At 50.5% G+C, this 16,726-nt stretch overlaps 1 protein-coding gene across 1 annotated transcript in view; it reads right to left on the reverse strand.

Annotated features, from left to right (window-relative positions):
* Positions 1-16,428, reverse strand: part of DNAH7 (dynein axonemal heavy chain 7) — a 529,416-nt gene extending 512,988 nt beyond the window's left edge. Inside the window, exon 1 of the mRNA XM_073546702.1 lies at positions 16,198-16,428. Within this exon, the coding sequence (XP_073402803.1) occupies positions 16,198-16,206 (9 nt within the window). The 5' untranslated portion in view covers positions 16,207-16,428. The remainder of the gene's footprint in view (positions 1-16,197) is intronic.
* Between the last annotated feature and the right edge of the window lie 298 nt (positions 16,429-16,726).

Raw genomic sequence — 16,726 nt, forward strand, 5'->3', positions numbered from 1 at the left:
TCCTGAGATCTGTGGGGCTATTTCAGTCTGCTGTGGCCTGCAGACCAATGTCAGTGATAGTTCATGCTCCCAGGTTAGAGCAGCTGACCCCTTGATACTGTGTTTTGTCCTCTGCCAGTATACTCTGATCCCGTGACTTCCCTTTCCTGCCTCCCTGCTTGCCTTAGTGTTCACTCCCTGTGTTTGGACCTCTTGGTTCCAACCTGAGCCTGTCCCTGCACTCCCCTAATGCCCTAAGCGGGTCCTACGCCCCACCGCCGTCACGTACCTCGCCCTTAACACCTTGCAATGCCCTGGCTTGTGCACTGGCCGGCAAGGAGGCTTGCGACGCTAGCTTCACCACTGCAGATAATACAAACAAAGGGGGTAGTGACAAGCACGAGACAGACAAGGTAAATACACAAAACTTAGCTCCAGACCACAGAGGGTACGGAAACAGGACCCTGAAATCTACATAAGCAGATTCAGTGCAGTCACCAGAGAGCTGCAACTGCAAGGCTGGTCTACATATGTAGAATAACTATTATCAAGAGTCAGCTGAGGCATCAGGTGACCATTTAAAGGATGATGAGAGTGGTCACCACTATCATCAGCTGACCAGCAACACCACAGCTGGCAGCAAGGAAAACTGACATTAACGCTTGCTGGCCTGAAAGGAAAAAAGCTACATTTAAATAATAGTGGAACCAGAGCTGCTACGAATCCAAACCTGAATTGTGACACATAGACGGGATTGCAGAGTACTGTGGTAAAGTTATTGTCTCTGTTGAAGCCCGTTAAAACTGGGAAATCCAAACTGCAGGAGAACCAGTAAAAGAGTCATTCCCCCCAACTGAATGGGTTCCTTGGCTGACTCAGCCCTAGGTTCCTTGACCCCAGGCTCCCCGAAAGTTGGAGTGTCTCTTTATAGCTCTGATGAAGGCAGCAGTTCACATGAATGGCCAGAGGCATGGCCTCCTTCAGAGAAACCGGTGTTTCATTCAGAGCAAAGGAATCCTTTAACTTCACAGAAAGCCCCTGACAAAACTGACTACGGAGTCATTCAACTTTGTATCCATGGGCCACATACGGAACTCAGAACAATATTCCTCCACCAGCCTATCTCCCTGTTGAAGCCGACGTAGTGTACAGTAGATTCGGGGAGAGAGACGCAGTCGGGGTCATCATATATATATGACCCAGAGCCAGAAAAAATCCTCAACCGTCTTAAGCAACTGAGAGTCTGATGGGAGAGACAATGCCCAGTCATCCTGAAGGAGAGAAATGATGTCCTCACTTCTCAGGTACCAATGAGCAATGAGTGGAGATCGTAATTTAAAATAAAGTTTACAGGACTCCTAAAAACAAAAAACTTATCCCAAACCCCAGAAAACCTATCCAGCAGAGTGATGTTGGGCTCCACCAGGGGTTACCTGAGAACCGCAGGCCCTAAATCTGAGGTGGTTGGGTGCTCCAAAACAACGGTGGATAAGTCTGTCACCTCCAGGCAGTTGCTACCGTTGCCCTAGTCTATAGGGCCTGTCACACTAAGCGATATCGCTAGCAATATCGCTATAACTTATGACGTTATAGCGATATTGTTAGCGATATCGCTGTGTGTGATACTTACCTACGACCCGCTCCCCCGTTGCTTATCGCTGATCGCGTGAGAACAGGCTGGACTATTTCTCGTCGTCAGCTTCCTGCGGTGCTTCCTGTGGAGAGACGAGCGACGAGCGTGGAGCCGGGCTGGAGGACGCAGGATCGCCTAGTGTGACAGGTAAGTAGTGACCCCCGACCCAAGCGATGTCGCTGGTGAGACCTGCCTGTGTAGCAGCTCACTAGCGACCACTTAGTGATGTACCAGCGATCCTGACTGCGTCATATCGCTGGTCGGGATCGCTGGTACATCGCTAAGTGTGACAGTACCCTATCTCTGTCCCCCGGATTACTTCTGAAGGTGGAGACTCTGGGTTCACATGCCTTGGTATTCTCCTATATCAACCCTGATCTGTTCCCTCCCCCACCCACAGTAGTGGCAAGCTGAAATGTATAGGAACACACTAACCAGACAAACAAAGGAAGACAAATAGGGATCAAAGAAAATACCAACCATACAAAATACACACACCAAACAATAGAGTGTGACACAGGGGAGAAACCAAATAGGAGTGGATCAGGATGCGCACACAGAAAGAACTCCAAGCAACAATCTCCTGAACAATCTATAAACACCAACACCAGCCACGAACTACACCTCCAACTCCAGAATCAGGCAGGAAGAACTAACACTGGCAATCCCCAAATGCCAGAGGCCAGCGTATATGGTAGATGGGAGTGGCCAACACTGAACAGCTGAGACAAGACAAGTAGGAAAGCTCCAGGAGCTTCTACTGAACAGATTAACCCTTGTACTGCTAGCAAGGAAAAAGCCTGCACAGTTTAATATGATGGTGAAATACTTCTAACCAGTGCAGGAGTTCGTGAAAACAGACACTGTGGTCTTCTGGCCCCTGTCTGTCGCAGTATCCACATGACAGTATGGATATTAAAATAACAGATTTACTCACAAGGGGAAAACACTTTTTATGAAAATCATTACAACCAGTAACAAAATCGAAGCCACTAACAATAAAGTACCATTAATCCTCTGATAAATGATGGAAATAGAATTTCATTGCACCCTCTTATTTCAATGGCGCAAGGATTTTATTACATGTACAGGCATGTAGTGGACATGCAATCAGACTTTTAAAGGTGCGTTTTGACCTAGTCCAGGTCTTTATCATAAAGTCTGCTAGTCCAGATAAGTAGAGGCGCTCTTGCTCCTGAAGAACAGAAAAGAAAGAAACAGGAAAAGACCCAGACTGGGTCAAAAGGTTGATTTATAATTTATGTTGCATAAGCCCCTGCACCTTTAAAAGTCCAATCGCATGACCACTACACACCTGCGAGTGGAATAAAATCTTTGCACCACTGAAATAAGAGTGTGCAGTGAATTTCTCTCTCCATATACCAATGATTCACACCCCTTTCCACCAGCTTCTCGCAACTTCCACAGTTCTCTTTATCTCAGTGAAAAGTTATGCCAGCTTTTTGATTATTGCTAGGCGTCAGTCAAACGATCGTAGATTCTCTCATCAACTAGAATTAGATGATTATGCAAATGACACTCTGATCAAACTCTTATCAGAGTCTGATCTGAGTGTCAGCATAACGTGATCCGATTCAGATGAGAGAATCGGAGCACACTGTGAGGAGAAGATGGAGAACTAAATTTCTCCATCTTCTCCATTCTGTGAGTTTGCGGAATCGACTGCACTCAGATGTCATCCATTAGGGTCAACAGTAACACCTAAACAATATCAACAAGGTGTTGGAAATTCTCCTTTGGGAAGGTCTTCGCACCCACATTTACAATACAATCACCGTACAGTTAGTACAATGACAGTTCTGCAACTTGCGTAATATTTTCTTTTTTCATGGGAAAAAATCAAGAGTCACATAAAGAGTCTGGAGGGAAGCCAGATCTCAAAGGTGGTCCGACATGCCATAGTGCCAAAAAGGAGTTCGGAATGCACCACCAACTAAGTATAAAGTATAATGTGATATGGTAAGGTTTAAAGAGTAAACATGCTGTAGCTTTGGATAAATTACTGGATTTCTAGAAAAATGCTGTGCTTTTCCAGTGCAAACTTTACTTCTTTGTATTCCCAGCCACCGAGCAAAAGCGAGGAAATAACCCTGGCCCCATTTGGTGGCTTTTTAATTAACGAAAAATTAACCAGTGTCTTAACAGATAAATGTTAAATTCACCAAATCTGCCCGCCATGGATCATATGCAGGTGCTTCTCACAAAATTAGAATATCATCAAAAAAAAAACAATTATCTCAGTAAAATAGAATACTTTATAACACCAGCTTGAAAGAAAATATATTTTAACCCCTTAACGACCAAGGGTATTTTTGGTTTTGCATTTTCATTTTTCCCTCCCCTTCTTTCCAGAGCCATAACTTTTGTATTTTTCAGTCAATATGGCCATGTGAGGGCTTGTTTTTTGCGGGACGAGTTGTACTATTGAACAACACCATTGGTTTTCCATGTCATGTACTACAAAATGGGGAAAAAATTCCATGTGCGGTGAAATTGCAAAAAAAAGTGCAATCCCACACTTGTTTTTTGCTTGGCTTTGCTTGCTAGGTTCACTAAATGCTAAAAGTGACCGGCCATTATGATTCTCCAAGTCATTATGAGTTCATAGACACCAAACATGTCTAGGTTATTTTTTATCTAAGTGGTGAAAAAAATTCCAAAGTTTGTTAAAAAAAAATGGTGCCATTTTCCGAGTCCCATAGCGTCTCCATTTTTAGTGATCTCTTCTTGGGAGAGGGCTTATATTTTGCACACCGAGCTGACGTTTTTAATGATACCACTTTTATGCAGAAACGTTCTTTTGATAGCCCGTTATTGCATTTTAATGTAATGTCACAGTGACCAAAAAACCTAATTCTGGCGTTTGGATTTTTTTCCTGCTACGCCGTTTAGTGATCGGGTTAACCCTTTTTTTATTGATAGGGTGATTTTGAACGTGGTGATACCTAATATGTCTATGTTTTATTTCTTTTTATTGTTTTATTTTAAATGGGGAGAAAGGGGGGTGATTTAAACTTTTATATTTTTTTATTTTTTTCATAGAAGCACCCCATACTTGATTGGCTCTGCTACGTATAGGCGATGATCAGATCGCCTATATGTAGCTTAATTACTGCATTGCTATAAGCGCCGAACACACAGAGTGGCACTCATAGCAATGCAGCATCAACAACCATAGAGGTCTCCAGGAGACCTCTGGTTGTTATGCCAACGCATTGCTGACCCCCAATCACATGATGGGAGTCAGCGATGCGAGCATTTCCGGCTGCGCGGCCAGAAGCCCTAGTTAAATGCCGCTGTCAACGTTTGACAACGGCGTTTAACTAGTTAATAGGCGCATGTGGATGGCGATTCCACTTGTGCCTATTGCGGGCACATGTCAGCGTTCAAAACAGTTGACATGTCTCGGCTTTGATGCGGGCTCACCGCCGGAGCCCTCATCAAAGCGGGGGAGACTTCCAATGACGTACTGTGTCCGTTATTGGACGTTAAGGGGTTAAAATTTGAAATGTTGGCCTACTGAAATGTATATTCAGTAAATGCACTCAATACTTGGTTGGGGTTCCTTTGACATCAATTACTGCATCAATGCAGCATGACATGGAGGCGATCAGCCTGTGACACTGCTGAGGTGTTATGGAAGCCCAGGTTGCTTTGATAGCAGCCTTCAGCTCGTCTGCATTGTTGGGTCTGGTGTCTCTCATCTTCCTCTTGACAATACCCTATAGATTCTTTATGGGGTTAAGGTCAGGCGAGTTTGCTGGCCAATCTAGCACAGTGTTGTTTGTAAACCAGGTATTGGTACTTTTGGCAGTGTGGACAGGTGCCAAGTCCTGCTGGAGAATGAAATTTCCATCTCCAAAAAGCTTGTCAGCAGAAGGAAGCATGAAGTGCTCTAAAATTTCCTGGTAGACGGCTGTGCTGACTTTGGTCTTGATAAAACACAGTGGATCTATACCAGCAGGTGACATGGCTCCCCAAACCATTACTGATTGTGGAAACTTCACACTAGACCTGAAGCAGCTAGAATTGCCTGCCTCTCAACTCTTCCTCCAGACTCTGGGACCTTTATGACCAAGGTCTAGTGTGAAGTATCCACAATCGATGATGGTAACCATGAATTTTGAATTTACGAAATGGGCGCAATGAAACAAAGAGTGAAAAATGTAATGGGGTCTGAATACTTTCCGTACCCACTGTACCTAAAATGCCTTTCACAAATTTCTACTTTTAAGATCTAACCACTTTAGTACTTTGCTTTATCATAAAATACCCTAATCTGCCTATACGTTATCACTATATGTGCTTTCTACGTTACTTGCTGTAAAGTTTGTTAGAAAGGAGTCTCAAGCGAGAAGTCATCAGGAGGATGGACCTGCAGTTACTTCTCCCTTCTATCAACCCTCCTGGAACAGGATGTCATCAATGGGCAGCACTTGCCACAGTTTTTTTCATCGCTGCCCTCTGATGACATTTGCGTCAATCACAGTGATAGAAGCTGTGGCACAGGTGAGCGCCGCCACAGTTCTTCTATCACTGCTCACAGCTTGTTTCTCTGAAAGAGGACATCATCAGGGGGCGGTGATAGAAGCAGTGTAAGTGACACATTGCAGGGTGGCAAAAGAAGCTGCGGGCGGCGTTGCTTCATTGAAACTTTTCTTTCCGCCATCGTGTAACATCTCTGACCTCCTCACTATAGTTCAGGGCTTCCAACCGTGTCCAGGCCTCGGAGGTCACTTCTTGAAGTCTTGACCTTTATGAAGAGGCCAGAAATGCATTGTGCAACAGTGGAAAGAAGAGGACCAGACAGCAGGCAGGGAGCAGCCAGATCAGTCAGCAATTAGGTATTAATTTGGGGCTTTTTATTTACTGGCCCTGTACCCATTCCAAGATACAAACAAATTAAGGTTAAGAACAGACCTACTGCACCTGTCTATGTTGTAACTAGGAGACTTCCTGTGTTAAATTTCTCTTAGACCTGTTAAGACCTGTTTATTTATTTTGAAAATCCAAGTCAAAATGAATAATGCTTGCATAATCCTCATATTAAAATGAGCGTTTTATGAGTCCGGCTGTAGAGATCAAGAACTCCCGACTCGAGTCCAAGTGTGTTCAGTGTCACCCAACTAGCTAGACAGCTGCAGCTTGTACTGAGCAGAGTGAGATATCAGGAGCAAACTTCATTTAATCACTATTACAAGGTTGTCCCCTTTCAGACATTTCCCTGCAGGCACAATTAGCTTTAAAAGGAATCTCTTACCAGGTTTTTGCCACCTAATTGTAGGGGCTGCTTGCTGTAGTTTTGATAAAATCACTGTTTTATAAGCAGGGGATTATCACTAGAGAGGACTAATAAACTTGCTGCCATGTAGGCTTCCATACCCTTGAGCTCTTTGTAACCTCGCCCCCACCACTGATTGGCAGCTTTCTGCCTATGCACAGTGTACACTGAAAGCTGCCAAGCAGTGGTGAGGACAGAGCTCAGCATTCAGAGCACTGGTACATCTGCAGCAAATAAAAGATTGATTTTATTGAATTGTCAGTAAGTGATACATTGCTAGAACCAGGATCTCTAGCCATGCATCATGTCGCTTTCAGAAGGGGGAGCAAAAACTTGGTTGCATTTTCTTTTTAAAAATAAACAGTGCTTTAGTCGACCATGCTAGGTCAATCGTTGTCTGCTTGACGTTGCACTAGCGTTTGTTGTTTGGCTGCAGTGGTGATGGCACATGAATATCTTGTAACCAGCCACTGAGATCAGCGGCTCCGCTAATGTATACACCATGAGAAACTTAGCTCAGTGATTGGCTGCAGCACTGACAATGTGACATCACCACTGTAGCCAAACAACAGAGACCAGCACAGGAGAGACAGCGCTGGGGAGGGTGAGTATAAAAAACAAAATGTTTTTAAGCTAATTGTAAATGCTGGGAAACATGTTCTAAAATGGGACAACCCCTTTAATTACCATTATGATCAGCCTTATCGGTGAAACAGCAGGGTTTTTTTTAGAAAAATTAAGTAGTTGTGCATGGAAGCAGTGAAAATACCACACCAGCGCAGGACTGACTCTGTATTGGACACAGACCAATATTACACACATCTGACTGCACAGCCGTCGAGTTCGGGACTGAAGATCGAGGTCAGTTTGTACATTGCAAGATGAGTACGACCAAAAACACGGAGGTGTGAGACCGGCCTTGTATGGACCGAAAACACAGAGGTGTGAGACCGGCCTTGTATCGACAGCCAAACACTGAGGTGTGAGACCGGCCTTCTACGGACCGGACCACTAAACATGGAGGTGTGAGAAAGGCCTTGCACGGACCGGACCACCTAACATGGAGGTGTGAGACCGCCTTGTACAAATCGGACCACCAAACACGGAGGTGTGAGACCGGCCTTGCACAGACTGGACCAGCAACACGGAGGTGTCAGACCGTCCTTGTATGGACCGGAACACCAAACACGGAGGTGTGAGACCGGCCTTGTACGGACCGGACCACCAAACACGGAGGTGTGAAGTCGGCCTTGAACGGACAAGAACACCAAACACGGAGGTGTGAGATCGACCTTGTACAGACAGGACCACCAAACACGGAGGTGTGAGAACGGCCTTGTACGGACCGGAAAACACGGAGGTGTGAGACCGGCCTTGTACGGACCAGACCACCAAACTCGGAGGTGTGAGACCAGCCTTGTACAAACTGGACCACCAAACACGGTGGTGTGAGCCTGGCCTTGTACGGACCGTACCACCAAACAAGGAGGTGTGAGACCAGCCATGTATGGACTGGACCACAAAACACAAAGGTGTGAGACCGGCCTTGTACGGACCGAACCACCAAACATGGAGGTGTGAGACCGGCCTTGTATGGACCGGACCACAAAACACAGAGGTGTGAGGCCAGCCTTGTAAAGACCAGACCACCAAATACGGAGATGTGAGACCGGCCTTGTATGGAGCAGACCACCAAACATGGAGGTGTGAGACCGGCCTTGAATGGACCTGACCACCAAACACAGAGGTGTGAGACAGGCCTTGTACAGGCAGAACCACCAAACACGGTGGTGTAAGCCCGGCCTTGAACGGAACAGACCACTAAACACTGAGGTTTGAGAACGGTCTTGTACGGACCGGACCACCAAAATGGAGGTGTGAGACCGGTCGTGAACGGTCCGGACCACCAAACACGGATGTGTGAGACGGGCCTTGAACGGACAGGACCACCAAACACAGAGGTGTGAGGTAGGCCTTGTACAGACCAGACCACCAAACACGGGGGTGTGAGACCGACCTTGTACGGACCGGACCACAAAACACAGTGGTGTAAGCCCGGCCTTGAACAGAACAGACCACTAATCACGGATGTGTGAGACCGGTCTTGTACGGACCGGACCACCAAAATGGAGATGTGAGACTGGCTTTGTACGGACCAGACCATCAAACACGGAGCTGTGAGACCGGAATAGTACGGAACGGACCACCAAACACGGAGGTGTAAAACCGGCGTTGTACAGACCGGACCACCAAACACGGAGGTGTGAGACTGTCCTTGTACGGACCGGATCACCAAACACGGAGGTGTGAGATCGACCATGTACGGACCAGACCACCAAACACAGAGGTGTGAGACCGGACTTGTACAGACCGGAAAACACGGAGGTGTGAGGCCGGCCTTGTACGGACCAGACCACCAAACACGGAGGTGTGAGACCGTCCTTGTACGGACCGGATCACCTAACACAGAGGTGTGAGACCAGCCTTGAACGGACCGGAACACCTAACATGGAGGTGTGAGACCGGCCTTGTACAGGCCGGACCATGAAACACAGAGGTGTGAGGCCGGCCTTGTACGGACCGTAACACCAAACATGGAGGTGTGAGATTGGCCTTGTACGAATCAGAAAACAGAGAGGTGTGAGACCAGCCTTGTACGGACCACCAAACAAGGAGGTGTGAGACCAGCCTTGCACAGACCGGGCCACCAAACACGGAGATGTGAGACCGGCCTTGTACGGACCAGACCACCATAAATTGAGGTGTGAGACCGACCTTGTATGGACACGACTACCAAACACAGAGGTGTGATACCAGCCATGTACGGACCGGAAAACACGGAGGTGTGAGACCGGCCTTGTACGGACCGGACCACCATAAATGGAGGTGTGAGACCGACCTTGTATGGACACGACTACCAAACACAGAGGTGTGATACCGGCCATGTACGGACCGGAAAACACGGAGGTGTGAGACCGGCCTTGTACGGACCAGACCAACAAACATGGTGGTGAGAGACTGACCTTGTGCAGAACACCAAACTCGGAGTTTTGAGACCGGCCGTGTATGGACCAGAAAACACGGAGGTGTGAGAGCAGCCTTGTATCGACCGCCAAATACTGAGGTGTGAGACCAGCCTTGTAAGGTCCGGACCACCAAACATGGAGGTGTGAGACCAGCCTTGAACGGACAGGACCACCAAACACGGAGGTTTGAGACTGGCCTTGTAATAGAGTAAGCAAATGATGGGACCCAAACTGTTTAGATAGAACAGGACAGGAAAGGAACCGACCTTCTACAGACCAGACCACCAAACATGGAGGTGTGAGTCCAGCCTTGTACTGACCGGACCACCAAACACAGAGGTGTGAGACTGGCCTTGTACGGACTGGACCACGAAACACAGAGGTGTCAGACAGGCCTAGTACGGACTGGACTACCAAACACGGAGGTGTGAGACTGGCCTTGTACAGACCGGAAAACACGGAAGTGGGAGACTGGCCTTGTATGGACCGGAAGAACAAACATCGAGGTGTGAGACTGGCCTTGTACGCACCGGAAAACACGGAGGTGTGAGACCGGCCTTGTACGGACCACGAAACACGGATGTGTGAGAGCGGTCTTGTACGGACTGGAACACCAAACACGGAGGTGTGAGACCGGCTTTGTATGGACCAGACCAAAAAACACAGAGGTGTGAGACCGGAATGGTACGGACCGGACCACCACACACGGAGGTGTGAGACCGGCTGTCATGTCGCCGTTGGACTCAGTGGTTGATGTTCCTGCCTCGGCCACTGGGAGGCGCCGGACTGTCATGTTGCCGTCAGACTTGGGGGCTGGTGTTCCTGCCTCGGCCGCTGGGAGGCGTTGGACTCCTTCAACTGGTGGTGCCAGCGATAGGAGGGTTATGTCCTCATGTGGTTCCGCTCCTTTGACGCATGCCTCTGTCGTTGGGCATCGCCGTGTTTCTCCTGTGGGTGATGGTGGTGACAGAGAAGGGGCCCCTGCGCTGGCGTCTGGTGGGCGCAGGCTTCGCTTCTCTGTCAGAGGTGAAGGGGTTGGTGCATTGCCATCTGGCCTGGTTCTGGGGGCGGTCCAGATTAGGTCATCAGGATGTGAGTCTGAGGGATGGCCGTATCCTTCAAATATTTTGGAGCATGTCCTGCAAAGTCTTGGTTTCCCCAGTGTGCTAGTGTTTAAATTGCTATTTTGACTCTGACCTTAGCCTGGATTTCTGACCCTTCTCCAGCCTGCCAATTTTGTACCTCTGCTGCTCTCCCGGTTTTTGTCTCTGACCTTGGCCTGGATTTCTGACCCTTCTTCAGCCTGCTGATTTTTGTACCTCTGCTGCCCGCCCGGTTTTGACTTGGACTCCTGACTACACTTTCGGTCCCGTTAATTAATCCCTTCCTGGCGACCGACCTGCTCCGGTCCGCTGCTCTCATAGGCAGCTACCCTTGGGCTCCGCTGTAATTCCAGATCCCTGTATAAGGGTAAAGAGTCTCGGGCTTTCTCGGGCTGCTGTCTTTCTTGCAGCTCAGACTCGCACCAAACACGGAGGTGTGAGACCGTCCTTGTACGGACCGGATCACCAAACATGGAGGTGTGAGACCGACCTTGCACGGACCAGACCACCAAACATGTAGGTTTGAGACCTACCTTGTACGGTCGGACCACCAAACACTGAGATGTGAGACCAACCTTGTACGGACTGGACCACCAAACACGGAGGTGTGAGACCTACTTTGCACGGACCGGACCACCTAACAGTTAGGTGTGAGACCTACCTTGTACGGACCGGACCACCAAACACTGAGATGTGAGACCGGCCCTGTATAGATCGGACCACCAAACACGAAGGTGTGAGACCGGCATTGTACGGATTGGACCACCAAATACGGAAATGTGAGACCGTCCTTGTACGGACCGGACCACGAAACACGGAGGTGTGAGACCGGCCTTGGACGGACCGGAAAACACCGAGGTGTGAGACCAGCCTTGTACAGAGCGGACCACGAAACACGGACGTGTGAGACCGGCCTTGTACAGACCGGACCAACAAACACGGTGGTGTGAGACTGACCTTATGCAGAATGCCAAACTCAGAGTTTTGAGACCAGCCTTGTACGGACCGGAAAACACGGATGTGTGAGACCGGCCTTGTATCGACCGCCAAACACTGAGGTGTGAGACTGGCCTTGTACGGACCGAACCACAAAACACGGAGGTCTGAGACCGGCCTTGCACGGATCGGACCACAAAATACAGAGGTGTGAGACCGGCCTTATGTGGACCAGACCATCAAACCCGAAGGTGTGAGACCAGCCATGAACCGACCGGACCATCAAACACTGAGGTGTGAGACCAGCCTTGTACGGGCCGGACTACCAACCACGCAGGTGTGAGACGGGACTTGTACAGACCAGACCACCAAACAGGGAGGTGTGATCCGGGCCTTGTATGGACCGAACCACCAAACACGGAGGTGTGAGACCGGCCTTCTACTTACCAGACCACCAAACACGGTGGTGTGATCCGAGCCTTGTACGGACCGAACCAACAAACATGGAGGTGTGAGACCGGCCTTCTACGGACCAGACTACCAAACACGGAGGTGTGAGACCTGCCTTTTACGAACCGGAATAGGAAACACGGACGTGTGAGATCGGCCTTGCATGGATCTGACCACCAAACACAGAGGTGTGAGACCAGCCTTGTATGGACCGGACCACGAAACACGGACGTGTGAGACCGGCTTTGTACGGACCGGACCACCAAACACAGAGGTGTGAGACCGACCTTGTACGGACCGGACCACCAAACACGGAAGTGTGAGACAGGCCTTGTATGGACCGGAAAACACGGAGGTGTGAGTCCGGCCTTGTATTGACTGCCAAACACTGAGATGTGAGATCGGCCTTGTACGGACCGAACCACAAAACACGGAGGTCTGAGACCGGCCTTGCACGGATCGGACCACAAAATACAGAGGTGTGAGACCGGCCTTATGTGGACCAGACCATCAAACCCGGAGGTGTGAGACCAGCCATGAACCGACCGGACCATCAAACACTGAGGTGTGAGACCAGCCTTGTACGGGCCGGACTACCAACCACGCAGGTGTGAGACGGGACTTGTACAGACCAGACCACCAAACAGGGAGGTGTGATCCGGGCCTTGTATGGACCGAACCACCAAACACGGAGGTGTGAGACCGGCCTTCTACGCACCAGACCACCAAACACGGTGGTGTGATCCGAGCCTTGTACGGACCGAACCAACAAATATGGAGGTGTGAGCCCGGCCTTCTACGGACCAGACCACCAAACACGGAGGTGTGAGACCTGCCTTTTACAAACCGGAATAGGAAACACGGACGTGTGAGATCGGCCTTGCATGGATCTGACCACCAAACACAGAGGTGTGAGACCAGCCTTGTATGGACCGGACCACAAAACACGGACGTGTGAGACCGGCTTTGTACGGACCGGACCACCAAACACAGAGGTGTGAGACCGACCTTGTACGGACCGGACCACCAAACACGGAAGTGTGAGACAGGCTGTCATGTCGGACGCTGTTCACACCACAGCGTCCGGCAGGCAGAGGTAGTTCCACCTCCAGCCACTATAGCCTCAGTGGCGCCGGCTTGATCTTCAGGCTCTCGGGGGTTAATCCTGCTGGAGACCAGGTTGGAAGGTTAGTCACGCCCACGGTCTTTAAATAGTCATACTGGCATATGGGCGTCGCCGATTATAGCTTGTGTTTCATACCAAGTGGTTCCGGTCTGGAGTGGAGGTGTTCAAGAGAGAGAGATTCGTATCTGGTGTCATATGATCCGTCGTTATCCTTTCTCCTTCCCATATTTGTGTTTAGTTGTGCCCTGTTCACATTACTGTTTATTCCTGTGTGTGTGCGGCGCAGTGCAGTTTAAGTTCTCCCTGTCTGTCATTATTTGTGTGGGAGCTTTGGTGGTGTGACTCCTCACTGGGTGGAGGGTGGAGGGTTAAGTGCAGGGCTGAGCAGGAGATAAGGAAAGGTCGGAGGCTCAGGCATTTGCACCTTCAGCAAAAACCCTGGGTTGAGGGTCAGACAGGGTTTCCCCTAGTAAAAGGGACACCACAGGGCCCCCGGGTATTTCAGCCTTAGTTGAACTAAGCCCTCGTGACATTGGCCTTGTATGGACCGGAAAACATGGAGGTGTGAGTCCGGCCTTGTATTGACTGCCAAACACTGAGATGTGAGACCGGCCTTGTACTGACCGAACCACAAAACACGGAATTGTGAAATCGGCCTTGTATGGACCGGACCACTAAACATGGAGATGTGAGCCAGGACTTGTACAGACCAGACCAACAAACACCGAGGTGTAAGACCAGCCTTGTACAGACCGGACCACCAAACACGGAGGTGTGAGACCGGCCTTGAATGGATCGGACCCCCAAACACAGAAGTGTGAGACAGGCCTTGTACAGACCGGACCACCAAACATGGAGGTGTGAGACGGGACTTGTACAGACCAGACCACCAAACACAGAGGTGTAAGAACAGCCTTGTACAGACCGGACTACCAAACACGGAGGTGTGAGACCGGCCTTGTACGGACCACGAAACACGGAGGTGTGAGACCGGCCTTGAACGGACCGGACCACCAAACACGGAGGTGTGAGACCGGTCTTGTACGGACCAGACCACCAAACACGGAGGTGTGAGACCGACCTTGTACGGACCGGACCACCAAACACGGAGGTGTGAGACCGGCCTTGTACGGACCACGAAACACAGAGGTGTGAGACCGGCCTTGAACGGACCGGACCACCAAACACAGAGGTGTGAGACCGGTCTTGTACGGACCAGACCACCAAACACGGAGGTGTGAGACCGACCTTGTACGGACCGGACCACCAAACACGGAAGTGTGAGTCCAACCTTGTACTGACCGGACCACCAAACATAGACGTGTGCGACCAGCCTTGTACGGACCGGCCCACGAAACACGGAGGTGTGAGACCTGATCTGTACGGACCCGACCACGAAACACAGACGTGTGAGACAGGCCTTGCACGGACCGGACCACCAAACACGGAGGTGTGAGACCAACCTTGTATGGAACGGGCCACCAAACACTGAGGTGTGAGACTGGCCTTGAACGGACCGGACCAACAAACACGGTGGTGAAAGACTGACCTTGTGCAGAACGCCAAACTTGGAGATTTGAGACCGGCCGGAAAACACGGAGGTGTGAGAGCAGCCTTGTATCGACCGCCAAATACTGAGGTGTGAGCCCAGCCTTGTACGGACCGGACCACCAAACATAGAGGTGTGAGACTAGCCTTGCACTGACCGGACCACCAAACATGGAGGTGTGAGACCGGCCTTGTTTGGAATGGACCACAAAACACAGAGGTGTGAGGCCGGCCTTGTAAAGACCAGACCACCAAACACAGAGGTGTGAGACTGGCCTTGTACGGACTAGACCACCAAACATGGAGGTGTGAGGCCGGCCTTGTGTGGATCGGACCACCAAACACGGAGGAGTGAGAGCGGCCTTGAATGGACCGGACCACCAAACACGGAGATGTGAGACCGACCTTCTACAGACCAGACCACCAAACATGGAGGTGTGAGTCCAGCCTTGTACTGACCGGACCACCAAACACAGAGGTGTGAGACTGGCCTTGTACGGACTGGTCCACGAAACACAGAGGTGTCAGACAGGCCTTGTACGGACTGGACTACCAAACACGGAGGTGTGAGACTGGCCTTGTACAGACCGGAAAACACGGAAGTGGGAGACTGGCCTTGTATGGACCGGAAGAACAAACATCGAGGTGTGAGGCCGGCCTTGTACGGACCGGAACAGCAAACACGGAGGTGTGAGACTGGCCTTGTACGCACCGGAAAACACGGAGGTGTGAGACCAGCCTTGTATGGTTCGCGAAAACATGGAGGTGTGAGACCGGCCTTGTACGGACCGGACCACCAAACACGGAGGTATGAGACTGGCGTTGTACAGACCGGACCACCAACCACGGAGGTGTGAGACTGGGCTTGTTTGGACCGGACCACCAAACACCGAGGTGTGAGACCGGCCTTGTATGGCCCGGACCACCAAACACGGAGGTGTGAGACCGCCCTTGTGCAGACCACCTTTCAGGGGGAGCAGTGCTGTGGCTGCAGACAGGTGCAGGGTTGTCCTGACTTCAAGTGCTAACCACAATGCATAATGCCGGTCACAGGCAGGGGGTCCTCAGCAGCACGCTCCCTTCCCCAGGCTTACCTGCTCCATAGTGATAGGATTTGCAGCGCACGGCGATGCTCTGTTGCTCCCCCGTTGCTAGGTGACCGCGCTGTCAGTTCTCGTCGCGGGGCTTCAGTGCAGATAAGCGCAGACCCGGGGCTGCCCCCAATACATCACCACTCGCTATTCCTTCTCCGGAACACACGTTACCGCTGCCGCCTAGGAAAGCCGCTTGTGACCGCAGCGACTGTACCGGACGCTTCTGCTCTCGTGTCTGTGCGGCGTCTGCTGGTTGCCATGGAAGCTGCAATCACCGCTGCGGGGAGGGGCTATGGCTGTGTACAGGCTGCTAGGGGTAACGGGCGGGGCGCCATGCTTACTCCGGGAAAGCGGGTTTCCAGTCACAGTAAGGGCAGCTGGCGGGTCTGCCATCACCTGAGGGGAGGTCTGCTAGGACCCAGGTCAGACGCTCCGGCCGCTCCAGCGTTACCTGCCCGCGGCCATGCCAGGCCCCTGAGTGCTCTGGTGCAGGTGCGGCTGTGAGGACCCCACAGATCGGACATTGAGT

The sequence above is a fragment of the Dendrobates tinctorius genome, unplaced genomic scaffold, assembly GCF_039654945.1.
Source record: "Dendrobates tinctorius isolate UK_male_01 unplaced genomic scaffold, ASM3965494v1 ptg000150l, whole genome shotgun sequence".
Classification (NCBI taxonomy): Eukaryota; Metazoa; Chordata; class Amphibia; order Anura; family Dendrobatidae; genus Dendrobates; species Dendrobates tinctorius.